General features: G+C 35.7%; 1 protein-coding gene across 7 annotated transcripts in view; it reads left to right on the top strand.

Annotated features, from left to right (window-relative positions):
- The window catches only part of GUCY1A1 (guanylate cyclase 1 soluble subunit alpha 1), a 51,631-nt gene extending 36,285 nt beyond the window's left edge, over positions 1-15,346 (top strand). For all 7 annotated transcript variants that reach the window (XM_033135088.1, XM_033135086.1, XM_033135085.1 and 4 more), the window contains 5 exons: positions 691-1,400; positions 2,757-3,242; positions 6,291-6,434; positions 11,056-11,210; positions 14,204-15,346. In XM_033135088.1, coding sequence (XP_032990979.1) covers positions 691-1,400; positions 2,757-3,242; positions 6,291-6,434; positions 11,056-11,210; positions 14,204-14,405 — 1,697 coding nt within the window. In that variant the 3' untranslated portion in view covers positions 14,406-15,346. The remainder of the gene's footprint in view (positions 1-690; positions 1,401-2,756; positions 3,243-6,290; positions 6,435-11,055; positions 11,211-14,203) is intronic.
- Positions 15,347-19,705: the final 4,359 nt, after the last annotated feature.

Consider the following 19,705-nt stretch of genomic DNA (forward strand, 5'->3'; position numbering starts at 1 on the left):
CATCATCCCCCACATATCCCAACAGTGCTATGAAGAGGGCACTATTGCTTTTGTAAGTTACAGATGAGAAAAACGTAATACACAGAGTTTAAAAGCAAAGGAAGTTGTAGAAAGTAAACAATATATTCCAAACACAGATTCATTCGAGTAACATTAAACAACAAGAATGGTATTTTACTCAGAAAACAAACAAACAAAAACCTGCTTTTTATAATCTGGAAAGAAAAATGACAAAATTGAGTTTCACGACCAGTGATTTCAAATTAATTCCTGTATCTGAAGCTTATACTCCTGGACGCCCTGCAAGGGGGACAGTACCCCTTCATCAACATGTGCTGGTTTTATTATTAACAAAATGGGAGAGCTTTTTCTGAAATGGACCTGATCCTGTAATTCCAATTGATCTTTCATAGTTAAGTTTAAGGGAGATAAAAAGTTGGATGTTACATGCAATTGATCATTCTTTTTTAATTAATTGATTTGGGATTTTTACTCAGAGCTACCAGAATTTTAGTAACTAATATATGTAGATAATTGGAAGGTAGGTAGTTAATTTGGGTTGGAATTCTTATTCCCATATATAAAGGGAAAAGAATCATCAAATAAAACAATGTTAGGAATAGTAGTAACAGCACAGTGCTACCAATATGACGTATTTGATATAGCAGAAAATGTATTATATGCTTTCAGGAGTTCCGGTGGAGACCATCAAAGAATCTCTCGGGGAAGAGCTTTTTAAAGTATGTTATGAGGAAGATGAACACATCCTGGGGGTAGTTGGAGGAACCCTCAAAGATTTTTTAAATAGCTTCAGCACCCTTCTGAAGCAGAGCAGCCACTGCCAAGAAGCAGAAAAGAAGGGCAGGCTCGAGGATGCCTCCATTCTCTGCCTGGATAAAGATCACGATTTCTTAAATGTTTACTATTTCTTCCCTAAGAAGGTCACATCCCTGATTCTTCCCGGCGTCATTAAGGCAGCTGCTCACATCCTGTACGAAACCGAAGTGGAAGTGTCGTTAGTGCCTTCCTGCTTCTGTAATGATGGCAGCGAGTTTGTTAATCAGCCCTATTTGTTATACTCCGTTCATGTCAAAAGCACCAAACCATCCCTGTCCCCAGGCAAACCCCAGTCCTCGCTCGTCATTCCTGCTTCTCTCTTCTGTAAGACATTTCCATTCCATTTCATGTTTGACAAAGATATGACAATTCTGCAATTTGGCAATGGCATCAGGAGACTGATGAACAGGAGAGACTTCCAAGGAAAGCCTAATTTTGCAGAGTATTTCGAGATTCTGACTCCCAAAATCAGCCAAACGTTTAGTGGAATCATGACTATGTTGAATATGCAGTTTGTGGTCCGTGTGAGGAGATGGGACAATTCTGTGAAGAAATCTTCAAGGGTAAGAGCAGCAGCATAACAGTATTTTGAATATGAAATAAATTATTTTTTATTTAGGGACCAGAAACAAAAAAGAAAAGATAAAAATACATGCATCACTTCAAAGGTTTTGATAAAATATTTATGTTTGAAAAACTCTAAAGTACTTTTAAGGTTGGAATAAATTTAAACCAAGACCCTTTCTGAATTTATTTGCTTGCTTACTTGACCCATTTCTTCACAAATATTCATTGAACGTCATCTACCTTTTTTCAATCATCGTGAAATAGCTGACTTAATTTGGAATATAAGAGGTATTGTTCTACAATAAACAAACAAAAACCAATTGTTCCTTATAGGACCCCACTAAGTGGATTTTTAAATCAGTATTTAATAGACATAGAAAAAAATCAGTAACTTGTTTAATTGTTAGAGAATGTGGGGGAAAGTTTTCTGTCATCTCATGATAGAGAACTTTAGTAATTATTTAGTCTTAGGAAAGAAAGTTTGCTAAATCATAGTTGATAGTACAAGCAAAGCAACAGAGAGGCTTATGATGCGTATAACTTTTAGACATGCATGCGCCCAGCAGATGCACTGTTTGTTCCCAAAAATGAAAACAGTTTTATTACTTTTTATCATAAAAAATGTAGAGCTACATGTTCTTTTTTCAAATGGTAATACTTAAAGATGTCCATTGCAGCAAAAAAATCAAAAACATTAATTATACACATTTTTGTTTAAAACAAAATACTATTTATAACTTCCTTTTTATTACTAAGCAATATAGTATTTTAGATATATTCCATTGTCATTAGCTATAGGTCTATTTCACTTTTCAAAGGCTGTGTAGTACCCATTGTAAAGTTGTCCTCTATTTAATTATCTGCTGTTGAAGGACATTTAGGTTGCTTCGGACTCTTCGCTGCAGTGAACACACATATGCGTGTTTGTCCACACTCATTCAAGTAAATCTTATGATACAGGATGACCACTTAAGTCTCACCCCTCTCAAGGCTCCTTGATACACTATTCCTGCTGGCTGCTACTATCAAAGGGATGTAGTAACAAAAGCATCCGTGTAGCGCTTAGTGAGAAAATCCTTCAAGCAAGAAATTTTTGTACTGCTCATTGAAAGTTATATGCAGAGTATACTCCAATATAGTCTCTAAATAGCTGCATACATTTTAGAACTCATAGTAACTTGGAACTATTGTTCCATTTAGCGAAAACGTATTGTTCTTTGTCAGCAGGTAGGAAAAAAAATCAAGTTTAAATACAAAGCGTTTATTAGTGTATCAACTTCCTCTCCTTTTGTCTCAAAAAGGTATTGGAAACTTGAATAAATCACTGCAATTGGTTCTCCTTTGTTTCATAGGTTATGGACCTCAAAGGCCAAATGATCTACATCATTGAATCCAGTGCGATCTTGTTCTTGGGCTCACCCTGTGTGGACAGGTTAGAAGATTTTACAGGACGTGGGCTCTACCTCTCAGACATTCCGATTCACAATGCACTGAGGGATGTGGTCTTGATAGGAGAACAGGCCAGAGCACAAGATGGCCTGAAGAAGAGGCTGGGCAAGCTGAAGGCCACCCTTGAGCAAGCCCACCAAGCCCTGGAGGAAGAGAAGAAGAAAACAGTGGATCTTCTTTGCTCTATATTTCCCTGCGAGGTTGCACAGCAGCTGTGGCAAGGGCAAGTTGTGCAAGCGAAGAAGTTCAGTAATGTCACCATGCTTTTCTCAGACATTGTTGGGTTCACGGCCATCTGCTCCCAGTGCTCCCCGCTGCAGGTCATCACCATGCTCAATGCCCTCTACACGCGCTTTGACCAGCAGTGCGGAGAGCTGGATGTCTATAAGGTAGGGGTGGAGTGGGGCGATGCCCGTTTTCCAGGCAAAAGCTCCTGAAAAAAAGCACTGCAGCTAGGACCTGAGTTACAATGGAAACAAAAGGCTTTCCTTGGCAGAGTTAACCTGGGAGCCACATCTGAGAGCGGATACTGGGCATCAGTTATGTGGGTGTCCTCCAGCCAGGAAGAGCTCTGAATCTGCTCAGAAACAGAAGATGATTATTCCGTGAAAGGCCTGCCATATTGTCTTCTCAATGAATAGGCATAGAATAGTGGCATGACACAATGAGTAGAGGATGGAGTATAGCACCCAGGATAAATTACAGTTTAAATGTCGGTGATCACTATGTTGTTTTGTACACCTGAGACGAAAAAAAAGAAAAGTCAATGAACGTGACACTTGACTGTAGAAACTGAGTTGAGTTATTAAGCATGAGATCATTCAAAGTGTGGCTTGTATAATCCACACTTTGTTTTGTATCCATAAAAGTAAAAAAAAAACAAAAACCAGGATTATTGAAATTATATTTCAATAGATTAATTCAGTATAGAGTTAACATGACAATCTTCATGACCAGTTAACAGATATCCAAATTATCTATGTAAGGCATTATTATAAAGAGGCCGAGAGCAGACAGTTCTTCAAACCTTGTCTCTACCTGACTTGCTTTGTAAACTGAGAAAGTTAACCTTTCTCATTTCTGCAACAGAGAAAATATTATGCACCCAGAGTTTGTATGCATGAATAATATGCAATATGTCCCATAATCTTTATGAACAAGATTGTTATAAATATTGTGGTAAATAATATCTGTTATTCTTCAGGCAACAGGATTTTTTGAGAGCCTGTGAGGTACCAGGCATCATTCCAGGCACTGTGAATGTACAGTGATTGTCCCTAAGCCATAAATTATTTTTTTAAAAAAGTAACTATTATCAATAAGAGAACTAAGGAAGAGATTTCACGTTCTGCCTGTCTCTTTAGAAGTAAAACGTATTTTTTTTACTGATTTTGAAGTATTTTGCATTGTTTTAGATACCAGCATTAAGAATAAAACATGCTTCTCATTTGTGTGTGTGGAATCATCCCTTAATTGGCCACATAACAATCTGGCATTTCAGAGCTTAACTCAGCACAGTATAGATAAATGATTGAGGAAGAAATAAAAAGTATTTGTGGGACTACATAAGACCCTGTTTTGTTTTGTTTTTTCAATCTAGATGCTAGAAGTAAAACAAACAAATAAACAAACAAAGAAACCCTTCCTTTTAAAAATTTGTAACAGGAAATTCCAGACAGAACTATGATCCCTTGGGACAAAAATAGGTCCATGTATAACTACAGATAAAATCATTGGCTTCAGTTAGGTTAAGCTTGATGACCTCTTGTGGAATTTATTGTATTTACTAGTTTTTGTAGACAGTTTCTATCTAAGAATGTTTCCTGTCTCAGAATTGTGAGAAGGAGGTCTTGCTCTCCTTTGCAAACTGCTGTGAGCAATGACAGAAGTAGTCCTCTTCTGCAAGCTTCAAATTGGTGATTCCTATCAAGCGTTCAGAATCTAGCCTCGTTACTATGAAGATGGTAGCCATGGAGTTCCCTGATGAACCCAGCTGCTGCACAGGCTAGTGAATCATCGTCTGTAGTAGTCCTTATTTCTACCTTCTCTTCACTTCCAGGCATGAAAACACCTGGAGACAGCTGTACATGAATAAGGGTCTTAACCATAAAATAAATTTAAGATATACAGAATGTATAATCATAGGCTGACCTATAGGTGTCATGGCTTCCAAGAAATAGTCAAGTTTATTTACTCCAGGACCTGAGGATATCAGGACTTTATTTAATTTCATTTTCTGTCATTCAATCTTTTGATCTTTTTTTTGTGTGTGTTAGTAACTTATTTAGCCATTGTTTTAGCAAATACCTACTTGTCATCTAGCACTTGCCAGCATGGTGGGCACGATCCCTGTGAGAAGAGTTCATGTGGGAGGGCAGTGGAGGGGTGGCACTGACAAATGCTGGATTTCCATGTGACATGATGAAAGCTCCATTTCACTCAAGTCTGTACAAGGTGCTACAACAGCACAGCACAGAGAATAGGCACCTAACTCCAAGTTGGGGTGAGAGTACCTCTTCTAAGTAGTAACATTTATGGAGCACCTGTGATCTCTTAGCCTTTATGTTAAGCACTTCTTATGTATCCATTACCAAAGAAAAGCTTAATGTTAGGCATGGCTGCCTTGTCCATTCTTTGGTGAATATACTGGGCACCGCTGATATAAGAAAGAGTTAATAAAATAGACAAATTCAGAGAGTTCTACTGGGGGAAAGAAGGACAATAAACAGATAAGTAAATTTATAGCATTCCAGGAAGTATAATATTCTGGAGGAAAGATAAAGCAGGTTAAGGGGTAGAAGGGCAGAGGATAAGGGACGATTACTATTTGGTAGAGGGTGGTCGGGATAGGCCTTTCTCCTAAGGTGATGTTTTAGTAGGGGCTGAACGAAATGAAGGATGATCCAAGTGGTTATCTGCAGGAAGCTTATTCCAGGCAATGGAATAGCAATTGGGAGCATGTCTGGTATGTTTGAGGGAAAGCAGGAGGCCAGTGGCTTTGGGTCAGAGTGAGCAGAAAGTAGAATTAAGAGATAAAAGCAGGGATTAGCAGAGAGGTGGGTCAAGGAGAACTTCGGGTGTATTACAAGGGCTTCAGCATTTTTCTGAGTGAAATGGAAAATTACTGAAAGTTTGTGTCTCTTTTTCCCTTTCTTATCTCCATTTCTCCATACTGTAAGCTTTGTACAAGAGGAGTGAGATGATCTGATAAATTACAATAAATATTTAGAGGAGAAGAAATATGCAACTATTATATTATTACAATTTGGTGCATTTTTTTGTGGATTTAAATTTACTGTTAGCTTTTCGTAGCCAGTATCACAGACAGATAACACTAAGATTCATTCATCTGCTGTATGAATTTTAATTCTGCTGTATGTTACCTACTGATTTTTCCTGAACTTTTATTTGTAATATGGAAAATATGTTATGTGTAGGTGGAGACCATTGGTGACGCATATTGTGTGGCTGGGGGATTACACAAAGAAACTGATACCCACGCTATTCAAATAGCTTTGATGGCCCTAAAGATGATGGAGCTCTCTGATGAAGTCATGTCTCCCCATGGCGAACCTATCAAGGTAAGGTAGATCAAAAATTGTCCAGGAAATGAGAGTAAATGCTTATTAGTTATCAAAAAGAACAGTGGATTATTATTTGGGGTTTAGTTGCAGAGGGCAAAATCTCTAACTTATTTAAGCAGGAAGAAATTTACTACATGGTATTAAATGGTTTACATAATTATTCAGAGGACCAAAGAAACCAGGTATAAACTGAGTTTCAAAAAAGTGGCTCCCACAGCCACACTTGAGAACCACTACTTTTCCCACAATCAGGAAGCTGGCTCCAGAAGTACATACCACATCAGCCACAGTCAGGGAACTTCTGTGTTGAGAAAGCTGCTGCCTCTAATACTGGCTACAGAACAAAACTATAATATCAGCAACATGGAAATCCTTCATCATGACACACACAAAATAAGTGACTGGAAACAGTTCTCTTCTGAACATGCCATGGAAAATCCAAAGGCTTCCACAGGTCTGCCTGCACTTGTAAGCAACAGAAGTGCAGTCACAGCAGAAATCCTGGCTTGCAAATCTCACGCCAGTGTATCTGATTCACCAAACCTAAATGCATATGGAAATTGCCAGTGAGTTTGTAAAATGTAATTTTTATTTTTCTAATCTTCAGGGGAGGACGTTAAAATTCAGGCACCTAAAATTCAAAAATTTCTAGATGAACCAGATCCCAGAATAATATTTTATTGCAGATGAGAAAATAAAATAAACATGCTAGGCATTGGTTTAATAGATAGAACATGAGCAGATTATCTTTATTTGTGGCACTTGCAGTGAATCGCCACTTAAGTTTTATAGAACAGGCCTCTCTTGATGACTTTCAGAAATGGGCCTTTGAAATGATATAGAATCCTCTTTGGTATGCTATGAAATATACAGAGAAGAAAGAAAAGAAGCTTTAAAACAAAACTATACTATTTAGAAGTTTAGTCTTGGCTCTCTCTTTTTTTAAAAGATAGTTCTTGATTATCCTCTTTTATTGTTAGATGGTTTTCTAAGGGAAACAAAAAACACTAGGTGATGATTATAATACAATAAAAAAAGGTACTGCTAGTCCTGACTCTTAAGTGTTAACAAAAACCATACACTTAAGCCTTCATAATTGGTGTCTAACTTCACTGTTTACCCACATATATATTGCTATGTGACACACTTCCACATATTTAGTGCTGTAAAACACAAACTTTTATTAGGCATGGATTCTGTGTGTCAGAAGATTGGATGATGCATAGCAGGAATTCCTCATATCTGCTCACAGTATCTAGTACCTCAGCTGGGAAAACTCAAATGGTGGAGGGCATTCAGGATAGTCGGATGTACCACTTGGATCTGGAGGGCCCATTCCAAGATGGTAGCTTCACTCATATGCCTGGTTCCTTGCTGAGAATGGCTGAAAGGTTGGGTTCAGCAAGGACTGTTTGCCCGTGTGCTTAGATGTGACATAACCTCAGAGTAGTCACACTTCTTACATGGTGGCTCCTGTCCCAGGGAACAAGATTGGTAGAAATCTTGTTCATAAAAGGCATGGCCTTTTATGACCTGGCCTTAGGAGACACACAGTGAGACTTCCATTATATTCTATTGGTCAAAGCAATCATGTGTCTGCATAGAGTGAAGGAGAATTAGGCCCCACGTCTCAATACGAAGAGTGGAATAATTTGCAACTGTGTTTAAAAACCATCATAGCATCTGACTCTTCATGATTTAATTTCTATAATTGCACTTTTTTTAGAGTAGAATTATGTATCCCCCCTTTTTTGTGAGACGACTCATAGCATCAAAGTAAAATTTTAAAATAAAACCTGTGACTTCTAAATGTATTTTGTAATTAAAAAGTATATGGTTGCAAGGGGGTTAGTGATATGATTTTTATTACTTGTAGAAGTGTATTTTTAGAGTTTTACAGTTAGAGGAATTATTTATAGCTTGTTTCAAAGATAATTACCTGGGTAATAATAGTTTAGTTTTAATGGCCTGTAAAGTGAGATGTTAAACACCTTTTTATTTGTACTAACCTGCAGTCCTAGGGAATACCTGATGGCCTTAGGAGCTACCCATAAAATATCACAGAGACAGAACTGAAGAGTCATTTGACTAGAGAGAGAAACATTAATGTGTATCAGAGAGAGAGGATTGTGACTTGAATGTTGTCTCATTTAATCTTTGTGACACCATTAGGAATAGGACTCCACAATTCACTTATGGACAAGCATAGTCAAGTTTCTCTTGCATCTGGATTTGGAGTCATGTCTATCTGGCTTCAAAACCTGGGCTTTTATTCCCTCTTACCCTGCTATTCTATGAAATGAAATCAAAGTGAAAGAATAGGAAATATTTCCTTTTTTTTTTTCTTTTCAAGCTCTATGGTTTTCTCCAATGTGTCTTGTGTACAAGTCATCTATTCACTGATTCCTACTGATTTCTTCATTAACATCCACCCACTCAGGCTTAGGAAACTGACAGAGACCGGAGGGCTGAAATAGCAGTGAAAGTCAGTGACTGGAAAGTGAACTTGGAAGCAAACTTCTTGTACTCCTCCTTCCCTATTCCCAGAAGCCTGTGATGATGAGTAAAGAACTATGTCAAAAGTGGTCCCCAAGGGCCATCCCAGTTTTGGGTACCCCCTCATAAGAGAGCTGTATTTTCACTTTAATAAAAATCTTTGCTCCTCTAAAAAAAAAAAAAAAAAAAAAAAAAAAGGAAGTGGTCCCCAAATGGAAGACTTCCTCAGCAGATTTCCATTCAAGCTTTTGCCAAAATACAGAATTTTGTCTGTCTTTTATGATTTCACATGAAAGTCTATTCCCTGGGAAAAGAGATGCATTAACGATATGCATCTTAAACTTTGGGTCAGGTTCTTGTTCCTGCATTTGCAAAGTTCGCTGATAAGAAAGCAGTGGAGCTGAGAGTGAGATTCAGAAGTGGAGAAGGGAGGTGGGAGGGAGAGCTACATAGGGGCAGCCAAAGGAGCATTTGGTTTATCTGCATTCTTTGGATTTTTATACGGAGAATGTATTTATACATTGATTAAATAGAAGAAATATATTAAATGAATCTATTTCATAAATACGTTAATGAAATAGAAAAATAAGAATGCTATGCTAAATTTACCATATAAAGAGCTAGAATAACAAGTATGGAGAGAGAAACTGGTTTACCCAGAAGATTGCAGAAAGAGAGCAAAAACGTCTCTACCTAAATGTTCTAAACTTGTGGCTGTTATTTATAGGCAGAAGATAACTTTTGCTCATCTTTCTTGTCTGTTTATGTTGTTTAGAAGTTATGCATGTAAAACCATCTACTCCTAAAGAAGAAAAAGCCAGATGTAATAGACCTCTAAGTTCTGTTGCTGAAAGTAAAATTGTGACAAAGAAATGGGATTTTGTCCATCCTTTATATTTTATATAATATAAATATATCAAAATTTATAGATGAAGAAATGGAGGGGGAGAAAAAGACTTACAGATAGTCAGACTAGCCATTATTAGCAGAGTTTGGTTTAAAATACAAATCTCCTGATTCATAATATGGTGCTTTTTGTTTGGAAATTTTGCAAAATTGATGATTTGACATCTTATAAGCAAATAATTTAGGAGCGTTTCTAGCAGATATCGGAAATAAGCTATAAAACAAGGCAGAACTGGAGTCTTCAGAATTCTAGATTACTGAGTTCTAAATTCTGAGTTACTGAGTTCTTAGCCTTTGTTTAAAAGGTATATATCTGACAAAACTTATTTTTAAATGGTCAGCTGAACAAAGAACTTGAAAATAATGCACATAGTTTCTGATGGTCATTTAAAATATCCCCACTTTAACTTATTAGCAGTGACTTAAGACTTTGTGCATCCTCTAAGATAATCAAATCTTCTAGAATATCCCAGTTTAAAGTATTCTGTCCCGTGGCTCTCCAAATCATTGATAACGTTCAGAATTCCTAAATCTTTGCCACACACATTCCAGACTACATCGTATATCTAGATATGGCACAACACTGGTTTTTCCATGGGTCTAGATGTTTTCAACTAAAGTGTATATAGTCACTATAATTTGGGCGTCAGCAACAACTTCCCGCTTCCTCTGTTATTTTTTTGCTTAAATATTACAATTCCCTTTCTCTAGCTATAATCATTTGAATAATGAGGTAGTGTTTGGCATAAAGTTCTTTCAAAGCAAAATGCCTAAAAACCCATATTTTATATAGTGAGAGCTAGCTTCTTTTGCCCCCCTCTCTAACAGTGCTTGGGAAAATGACTCCTGTAGTCCAGAAGTTATGTCTGTCTCACTTGATGGACAGAGCATTTTCACATAGACAGCGCATAGACACTTTGTCTTGTCACTATGGTGACTGTGCTAGGTATGTGTGGAAATTTGTCTTAGATGTTGAAGACAGGTGAAATAAAAGTGCATACATGGGGAAAAGTTAAGAGGTAAGACTGATTCTGCACTGGTAATTTTTAATCAGCTATGAGGAGTAGAAGGAAGTTGGCTGGAGGTTTTGAGGAAGGAGGGAGTGGTGTGGTGAGAGCGATTGGTAAAACAGTTTAGACAGAGTATTCAAACAACACTGACAAGTGGGAAATGTTTTACCAATGACCAGGAACATTGTGGTCCTTTTTGTTTTCAGATGCGAATCGGACTGCATTCTGGGTCGGTTTTTGCTGGAGTTGTTGGAGTTAAAATGCCCCGTTACTGTCTTTTTGGAAACAATGTCACTTTGGCTAACAAATTTGAGTCCTGCAGTGTACCACGGAAAATCAATGTCAGTCCAACAACTTACAGGTACTGTTGCATTGACCACCTGAAATTTATTGTTTTATTATTTTCTTGGGGAAAATGGTATTTGGTCAAGAGGAAGTAAAGCAAAATGCCCATCATATGTGCACATCTGCCCTGGGACTTTTGCTGCCATCTTTGGGTCTTACTGCCATCAAGTTTTCATCTAAACAGTTATATTTTTCTAACCTGATTTTCTTACAAACTTTGATCTTTATTTAAAGATGATTTAATGAACGTTTCTAACTCCATGACACACTAATTGTGTTTATCTGGAAGTTTCTTTAAAAAGCACAGGATTTGTATTCAGAAGACATGTCTTGATCGTTCCAAATACAGGGATTACCAGCTGTTGGATCTTGAGCAAGGCACATAATAAATTCAAATGATACAAAGGTTATGATTGGAATTACCATATTTAATAAGAAATGTAGGGCAGAAAAAAATATTTTCAAATTTGGTAATCACCTATGGTTTTATACGTTTTTGTCTATTAAACCTTTATAGTTTTATACATTTTTACAACTCATTTTTAAACATTTCAAACATACAGGAAAAAAAATCAAAGAAAATATGTTACTCATGTAGCCAATACTGTTTAATAGTTAACAAATATCAACATCTTGCCATATTTGTTTCAGATCCCTGTTTTATGAAAGAAATAAAATATCACAGGTTCTTTGCCCCTATTCATTCTCAGTCTGACCTACTGAACTCTATACCCCTTAGGGTTTGTAGGAACATCCGAGAAAATATACATCCTGCAGACAAACAGGCTCCCAAAGAGAGAGGCAGGAAGGCACTGAGTAGAGTAATAAGATATGCTGCTTCTGTTTATCAGGAAGGAAAATGGGCAGAAAGAGGCTAGAAGTATAACTATCATTTAGATTCCTCCTGATGGAAAAATAAAGCCAGAGGAAAATAAATTTCCACAGAACCTATTCGTATCCTTTTATATCCTTGCCTTGAATCCACACCTACACTACGTTTTTGAGAAATTTTTTCTTGACAAAATATACATCTAGCTCTTACAAATCTAATTCATTTATTTAAACTATTTCTAATGCAATGGTGTGCTGGTAAACCAGCTTTGGGGAGTGAAATGGAGAATCCCTGATTTCTAGCATTTACCAATTTCTCTGGTGTCAATACTCTCAACATGGCAAGTTTCAGACCACTGATAGCTTACAAAATTCATGAATGTCCAACAGTTGATGGTCACAAGCCAGTACAAGCCAGACCAAGCATGTCACTATACATGCATGTGATATAATATATATTCTAGAGTACGAATAAGTCAGAATCCATCTTCTACCCATGGTTAATTAGAGTGTATCCAGTTTTTCATTGTTATAAATGTGATTTGATAAATATTCTTATACATACATATCTAGATAATATACCTACAAATGGTATTTCAAGATCAAAGACTCTACCCAGTTTCAACTTTACTAAGGATCAATTTGTTGTCCAAATTGGTTTTACCAATATGTATTTTACCAATGGTGTATGAAGGTTTCTCTTCCCCAAAGCCCGATATTATCAGACTAACTGTTACCAATATGGGTGTTATGTGACATCTAATTAATGCTTGATCAATCTTGTGTAATTTATTTAATTTTCACAACTGTCCTCAGAGGCATGTAGTATTATACCCATTTTAAAGTTTAGAAAACTGACATCTTTGCTGCTATTCAAAGCTAAATCTACCAGAGTTTGAAGCTTATACCTTTACTATTGGATTCTGTAACTTTTCATTATATATTACCAAATACTGTGCCTTATAAAAAATAGGCACTCAAAAATATTTATGAATTCATGACTAAAGTATCATTTTCATTAGTTTTACTTTGCAGATTTTATATTCACTGATGCACTGATAAAAAAAAAATAGTTAGCAAAATACTCACATGTTGTATTCTACTCAAGGTCTGTCATTCTTGAGACCTAGATTTCTATTCATTTGGTTTCTTCAGTACATAGAAGGATGTCACAATATCAAAATCTAATGCAGCACCATCATCCCATCATTTAGACATGGCATCACAGACTGGTGAGTAGAAGGCCATGATTGGTTGGGCAGATATGATGAGTGATTTTCTATATAGAAGTTGGTGTAGAGCCCAAAACTATTCAACATTTTTCATGGCCTGAATAATCGATTACAGCGATGCTTATTAAGTTTGCATTTGACAAAGTGAGAGAAGCAAATAAGAAGAGGAGCCAGTAACTTAATCAGTAGGATTGGAATTTAAAAGGAGTTTAGTATAATGGACAAGTAGTTAGTAGCAAATAATAAAATTTGATAGAATAGATGAATTTAGGAAAGAAAAATATTGCAAGTACCAGATGGGAAGTAGAGTGTCAACATGTACAATTAAATCTCATTTAAGTCCTACTAACCTAGAATTTGTAAAAGTTCCATTGAGAGATCAAAAGTTATTCTTACATTTTACACACACACACACACACACACACACACACACACACACACACACCCCTACACCTGAGTAAAACTTTTCCTTCACAACTTCTTGCCCATGATTACTTCTCACTAATATTTACAAAATGAATGAATCGATAAATGGACAATGTTTTAACTCTTTCAAATTAGGGAAGCCTTATTCTAGAACATTATATTTATGTATTTGTGTTTTTGCTGTTATTAGACCTTTGAATTATTTGTTTTTTCCCCACTACTGTGAATAGCACTGTTAGATAGATTATAGATTATATCTTTGCAAAAATATTTTATAATTAATTTTTTCTAATATGAGTGAAATACATTATATGGTATAATTTTCTTGTTACTGTGAATTAATTACTTATACTTCTGTGAATGTATTTGTTAACATCATTAGTACCTTTCTGTCAATCACAGTGAAAATAACCGGTTTATTCATATTTTCAAGTATAGTCATTTAGTTATGACTTTTTTTGAGTAGACAGTTATGTCAGTATTAAATTTTAATGGTAATATTTTTATTTTAATCTCTCAGATTACTCAAAGATTGTCCTGGTTTTGTGTTTACCCCTCGATCAAGGGAGGAACTTCCACCAAACTTCCCCAGTGAAATTCCTGGAATTTGTTATTTTCTGGAATCTTATCAACAAGGAACAAATTCAAAACCGTGGTTCCAAAAGAAAGAGGTTGAAGATGGCAATGCTAATTTTTTAGGCAAAGCAACGGGAATAGATTAGGAAAATATGTCCACGATTATTAGTCTTTGGGGGTTGACTCCTTAGAGCATGTGTGGAATCTCTGAAAGCACTTTAGGAAGCAGATGGCTAAAGAGCAGTATTAAAATTTCAGGAGATAAGTCACCATCTACTTTTTCTTCCACTTAACATGACAAAACACTTACTTTAATAATTCAACTCTTCAGTGAAATTAAAAAACAAAGAAACCTCGAAAAGTGACTTTTGGGGATGTATCTATTATATAACAATCACTTATTTAGCACATTGTACATAATATATCAGGCATTTGTAGTGACCTGTACAATGTGATGGAGTCACTTGCAATATTGTGTCCTGGTGGAATGCCATGGTTATTAAAGTGTATTTGTGATAGTGTTGCCTTAAAAAAGCTTTTGAATAGAAATTATAATCTTCAGTACCGTAAGTTCTTTGACTCTTTCAACTCTGCCTTTTATTACCTCATTTAATTTTTAGCATATATAACAAAATAGATTAAGTTTTTTGTTCCTGTTGCACTTTTCTTTCTTCTTTTTATTGCTTTAAGAATATAAGCAATTATGGGTTAGATGCAATGTGAATATAAAATAGATCTTATGTAAATATCAAAGATTATTTTATAAAAATATTCTCCATAACGTGATGTGTCATTAACAATAAATACTTCTTTTTGTTTGACTTTTCTTTTTTATTCTATACATGGTGAAAGCTATTTTAATTCATATTAGCAATTTAATTCCTATTAATTCATTTTTGCATTATAGTATTTAGGATAAAAGAGGCTTACAGCCTATGTTGAAATGCAATAATACCATTCTAGTTAATTTAACCAGAAGCAACATGAGAGTAAGTAAGCATTCAGGTTAAATTCCAGAAAGTACAGAAACAAAATATTTACACACACACACACACAAACACACACACACACACACACAAAACACACAATAATTTACACAACACACAACACAAATTACAACACACAGTAATTTGGGTCTATTTCAGCAGACAACCTCTGTTGACATGCTGAGCCATATAAAGTTTTAATAAGAAAATCAAAGTTCAGAAGTGGGAAATAAGACTTGTTCTTTTTTTCTGACAGTGTATTTTTAAGTATTTGTCTTGAACACTTTATTGTGTGTATATGTCCTAAGAATCATCCATTTTTTTTGTCTTATTAAGTACACATCTGTGAATTTGTGTTCTAATTGAAATATCTCAATGATATTGTTTAAAGAGAATGTTAGTGTTGATGAAGAAAGTGATGCGGTAATTGGAAACTTTTCAACATTTTTCTGGAGCTTGAACTTTAATTTTTCATGATGTTAGTCTAAGATCTCTGGTGAATTAAATAACCTACAGAGTTTGGTTTAGGATAAGGATTTGATTTTAAAAGAGCTCAACTTCAAAGCAAGAGAAAGGTGAACATTATAGTTTTTAAATCAATATTAACAGAGCCAGAGGTATGCTGAACTCTTATTTGGGGAGTTAAGAAGTAACTCAGTTTAAAAGTTCTTTAATTAACTCCACAAGTTCCCAGGCTACCCCATGGTTACCTCAGGAATAAAAAGTAATTGTTGATTGGCCTCTAGAATCCCGAGTCTACTAATACAGATATCACATTGATTATTATTAACTTCGTCATACCCTAACATCTTGAAGGACTGAATGTGTTTCATTAAATACCAATCCTATTGTTGGAAAACACCATAGGCCTTGGGAAAATATAGCTATAGTCTTACAAATATATGAAATTAATAAAAACACTTAGAAGGAAAATTATTACTTACATACATTTTTTGTTTCTGGAATTGAGCCCTAGGGAAAATAATAAGAATTTAAGGAAATTAAAAACATAAAATAAAATGTCTTTATCAAATATTTAAACAGATCCCACTTTGGTAATTATTTGTGTTCTAAAAGTTTGTAAGTCAATTAGAATTCAAAAAATATTTTCTCTCTGTGTGTGTTCACATACAAAATCAATAGAGTAAAACGTGCACAATCTGGGTAAAAGCTATAGGAGAATTCCTTGTACTATTCCTGCAACCTTTCTATAAATTTGACATTTTATCCAAATAAAAAGTCACCAAAAATATATTTTCCCACAGAAATGAAATAATCTGTGATAGGTTCCCTACACCAGCCTACAAAGTTTCATTAATTATGGAATACTTTGTGGACCTTGAGCAAGATGACCATTCAGCATTTCCACAATTGAATACATTCAAAATCCACAAAAAATTGTAAGGAATTCCCTTTCCCTCTGTTTTATCCAATTTGGAGGATAAGGGTTATGGAGGCATTTTCATATCCAGAACACTGGTGGTAGCTAGGGGCAGAGAGCCTAAAAGGTAATTCTCACAGAAATAATTGAACAAAACAGGAGCTCTGAGTTAGGAATAAACTGAGGACAGAGAAAAGAATGGACATAGAGGGCCTGTGGAAGGGTTGGGAGCTAAGGGTTCTGAATCCTGTTGCCAGATTAACTTTCCTAAAAAATAATGTGGGGTCCCAAGACTGTTTCCTTATCAGCTAGTTTTTCCTGAGAATTTCAGGAGCTGTTCCTTTTGTTCAAATTTCATCGTTTCCACTCATGGCTTCTTGTCCCATTATCTTGTGCCCAGTAAATAAATTTAAACAAAATAAATTTTCATCTTTGTTTCTCAAGCAAGCATAGAGTTCCCCTCAAATTTTCTAAAGACATTTGCATCAAAAAGCAAAGAGGAATATAGAGTTAAAATGTCTCTTCCCATTTTTTCTCATCTTTTTATTTCCATCTATACTTTGTAAGAAAACGCAAAGTTTGAACCTAAATAAAAATAGATTCACTTACTCAATTTCATTTATTTTTTTCATCATTTCTTGAATGACTTTTATATGCCAGGAATAATATTGTTTTGGAATTCAAAGATAAAGTATGGCTCATTCTATCAAAAAAGGAAAATGAAAGATGAACATAAGATAATTAATTATAAAATTCTGTGAGAGCACAAAGTAGGAGGAGACTCAGTGCTTGGCGAAGTGTCTTGGTCTTAGAGGAGTCCATTAAGCCAAGAGGAAAGGACTTGGTTCAAGCAAATAATCAAGTACACACAAAGAAATGGAGTCTTTGGAGATGCATAGTATATCCTGATGGCAAGTGGCCGGGGATGAGTTGGAGGTGAGGAAAACAAGGACAGAAAGACCACTGGATACAAATCATGAAGGGGACTATTTGTCACATTAAGGTGTGTGATTATTATTAGTATTAATCATCATCATTATTTATTTCTATGGAGCTTTGGTTCAAAACAAATCTCACAAGAGAAAAAAAAAAGCAAAACAGTAAAAGAAGTAGACCATTGGCTTCTGCCTCCCTCCCCAACAGTTTTAAAACTACTAGTAGCCACGGGGGATGTCAGATGTTAAAGGAAGAAATGATAAGATCGGATGTGTGTTTTTGAAAGACCAAGTCAGAAACAGCATGGATAAGAGTGGATATTTACTTGCACAGATGACCAAATGAACATTCTTCCATATCTCAGAAGGATATGATTCGTGCTATATCCTGGGTATTTTACCACAAGTATGAACATAAAGCTGGGATGTCTGGCCCTGGAATTTCATATTACTCTCAAGGCCATTAGTCCTCTGGATCCTTTGGTGGGAAGGAAGAGTTGCTTCTGCCTAACAAGTGAGAGATGATGAAGTGGGGTGCCTTTTCCTCATAGATCTGGGGAATAGACATGACCCCCTGAGATTCCCTAGCTCGGAAAGCGCCCAAGTAGAGCTTTACATGCAAAGCCCAAATGAAGTCTAGGGCTGTTCAATGCTTGAAAGCCACATTCAGGTCCCTGTTAAAGCAACAGTTAAAAGTCCCAAAGAGAATGGGTTAATGAATTATTATAGTAGTTTTAAGTGCATAGAGTTTACCTGGATAAATCATTATTGAAACGTGGAAATAAATCTCTTTGATACATATTTGTTGGGCGGCTGAATAGCTCACTACCCTTCACTGAGCAATAAAACATACAGTGTTCGTTTTGCATGATTATGTACTTTGGTGTCATTCTTTAGATATCTGCGCTTAGAAAGTTAAACGAAGGCAGATTTGAAGGGTGGAAGGATGGGAGGATTTAATGTGTGTGAGAGAGGCAGAAGGGCAGTCATTAGAGGAGCTAGACCAGAGGTGTTGTGATTCCTGTGAGGAAGGACTTACTATCTCCTGCAAAACAAAAACTCAATGCTGCAGAGAGGATAGGGAAATGTAGTTTTCTTGTCTAATTAATCACAGGCTAAAAGCAAGGACAGCTTGCTTTGTTAAGCAGGGAACACCAAAATGTAATTTCCAACCAAAGTTTACAGTGTTATAATGTACATTCTTTGTTGGGGTTCTTCTCAAATCCAGAGAAAACTTGGTATCCTATAGTGTGAAGAAGAAGAACCACTCCTGTTGTGAAAGCCATGAGCTTGGGAGCCATTAGTCCCTTGTTCAGTTTCCTTCTACTCTTTGCATGTTTGCTTCCAGATTTTAGATAGTGTGCCTTCCTTTTCAATGCTTCTTTTATTATATTGATGATGTGTACTCCTTTAATATTCTTACTTTAAGCTAAGACAAACATTTTACATTTTATTGCCATCTATATTTCTCTTTAAGGAGCTTTAAATTTGTCATGCCTGCATTTGTTTTGGCTAGCTCATGGAATCTACACACTTTTTCGTCCAAAATTATTCTCTTATTTTCTTCTTTATGCCCATTTCTTCCCATATTCAGAGCATGCCAAAAAATAGCATAAAGGCATAGATTCTGTTTTGTTTTGTATTTTTTTAAACTAAGCAAAGGGGAGAGAAGAGGAAGTGATATCCTGAAAGTGAGGCATCTTTTATCATCAGTGCTGATTCTTTTCCATCATAATAAACTTAGTTTCAGGAAAATGTTAATATTTTAGATTTACACATTGGGATAGAAACCAGGACAAAATTAAATGGCAGATCCAGTAGGACAAAATCTCAGACATTCTGGTAGAAGATTTTGGATAAGGTTGTGCTGCCTTTCAATTTTTTAAGTACTTAATGTCACAATATTAAATTGCCAATAAACCTTACAGATTGTGAAGAAAATTGCTTGGCAGAAAAGGACTTTGCATAACGCTCAAATCTGGAAGCATCCACTAAGATGTCTGTTTAGTCTGAAATGTTGCCAAACCCATCTGTGTTGAAGAAAGAAATAGGAAGTGGCCTCAAAGAAAATTAAAACAAAACAAATAGAAACAAAAAAGCTATTACAGAAGTTGGACAAGCCAGTGTATTCCACACCTGGAATA

Source organism: Rhinolophus ferrumequinum, chromosome 18, assembly GCF_004115265.2.
Source record: "Rhinolophus ferrumequinum isolate MPI-CBG mRhiFer1 chromosome 18, mRhiFer1_v1.p, whole genome shotgun sequence".
Classification (NCBI taxonomy): Eukaryota; Metazoa; Chordata; class Mammalia; order Chiroptera; family Rhinolophidae; genus Rhinolophus; species Rhinolophus ferrumequinum.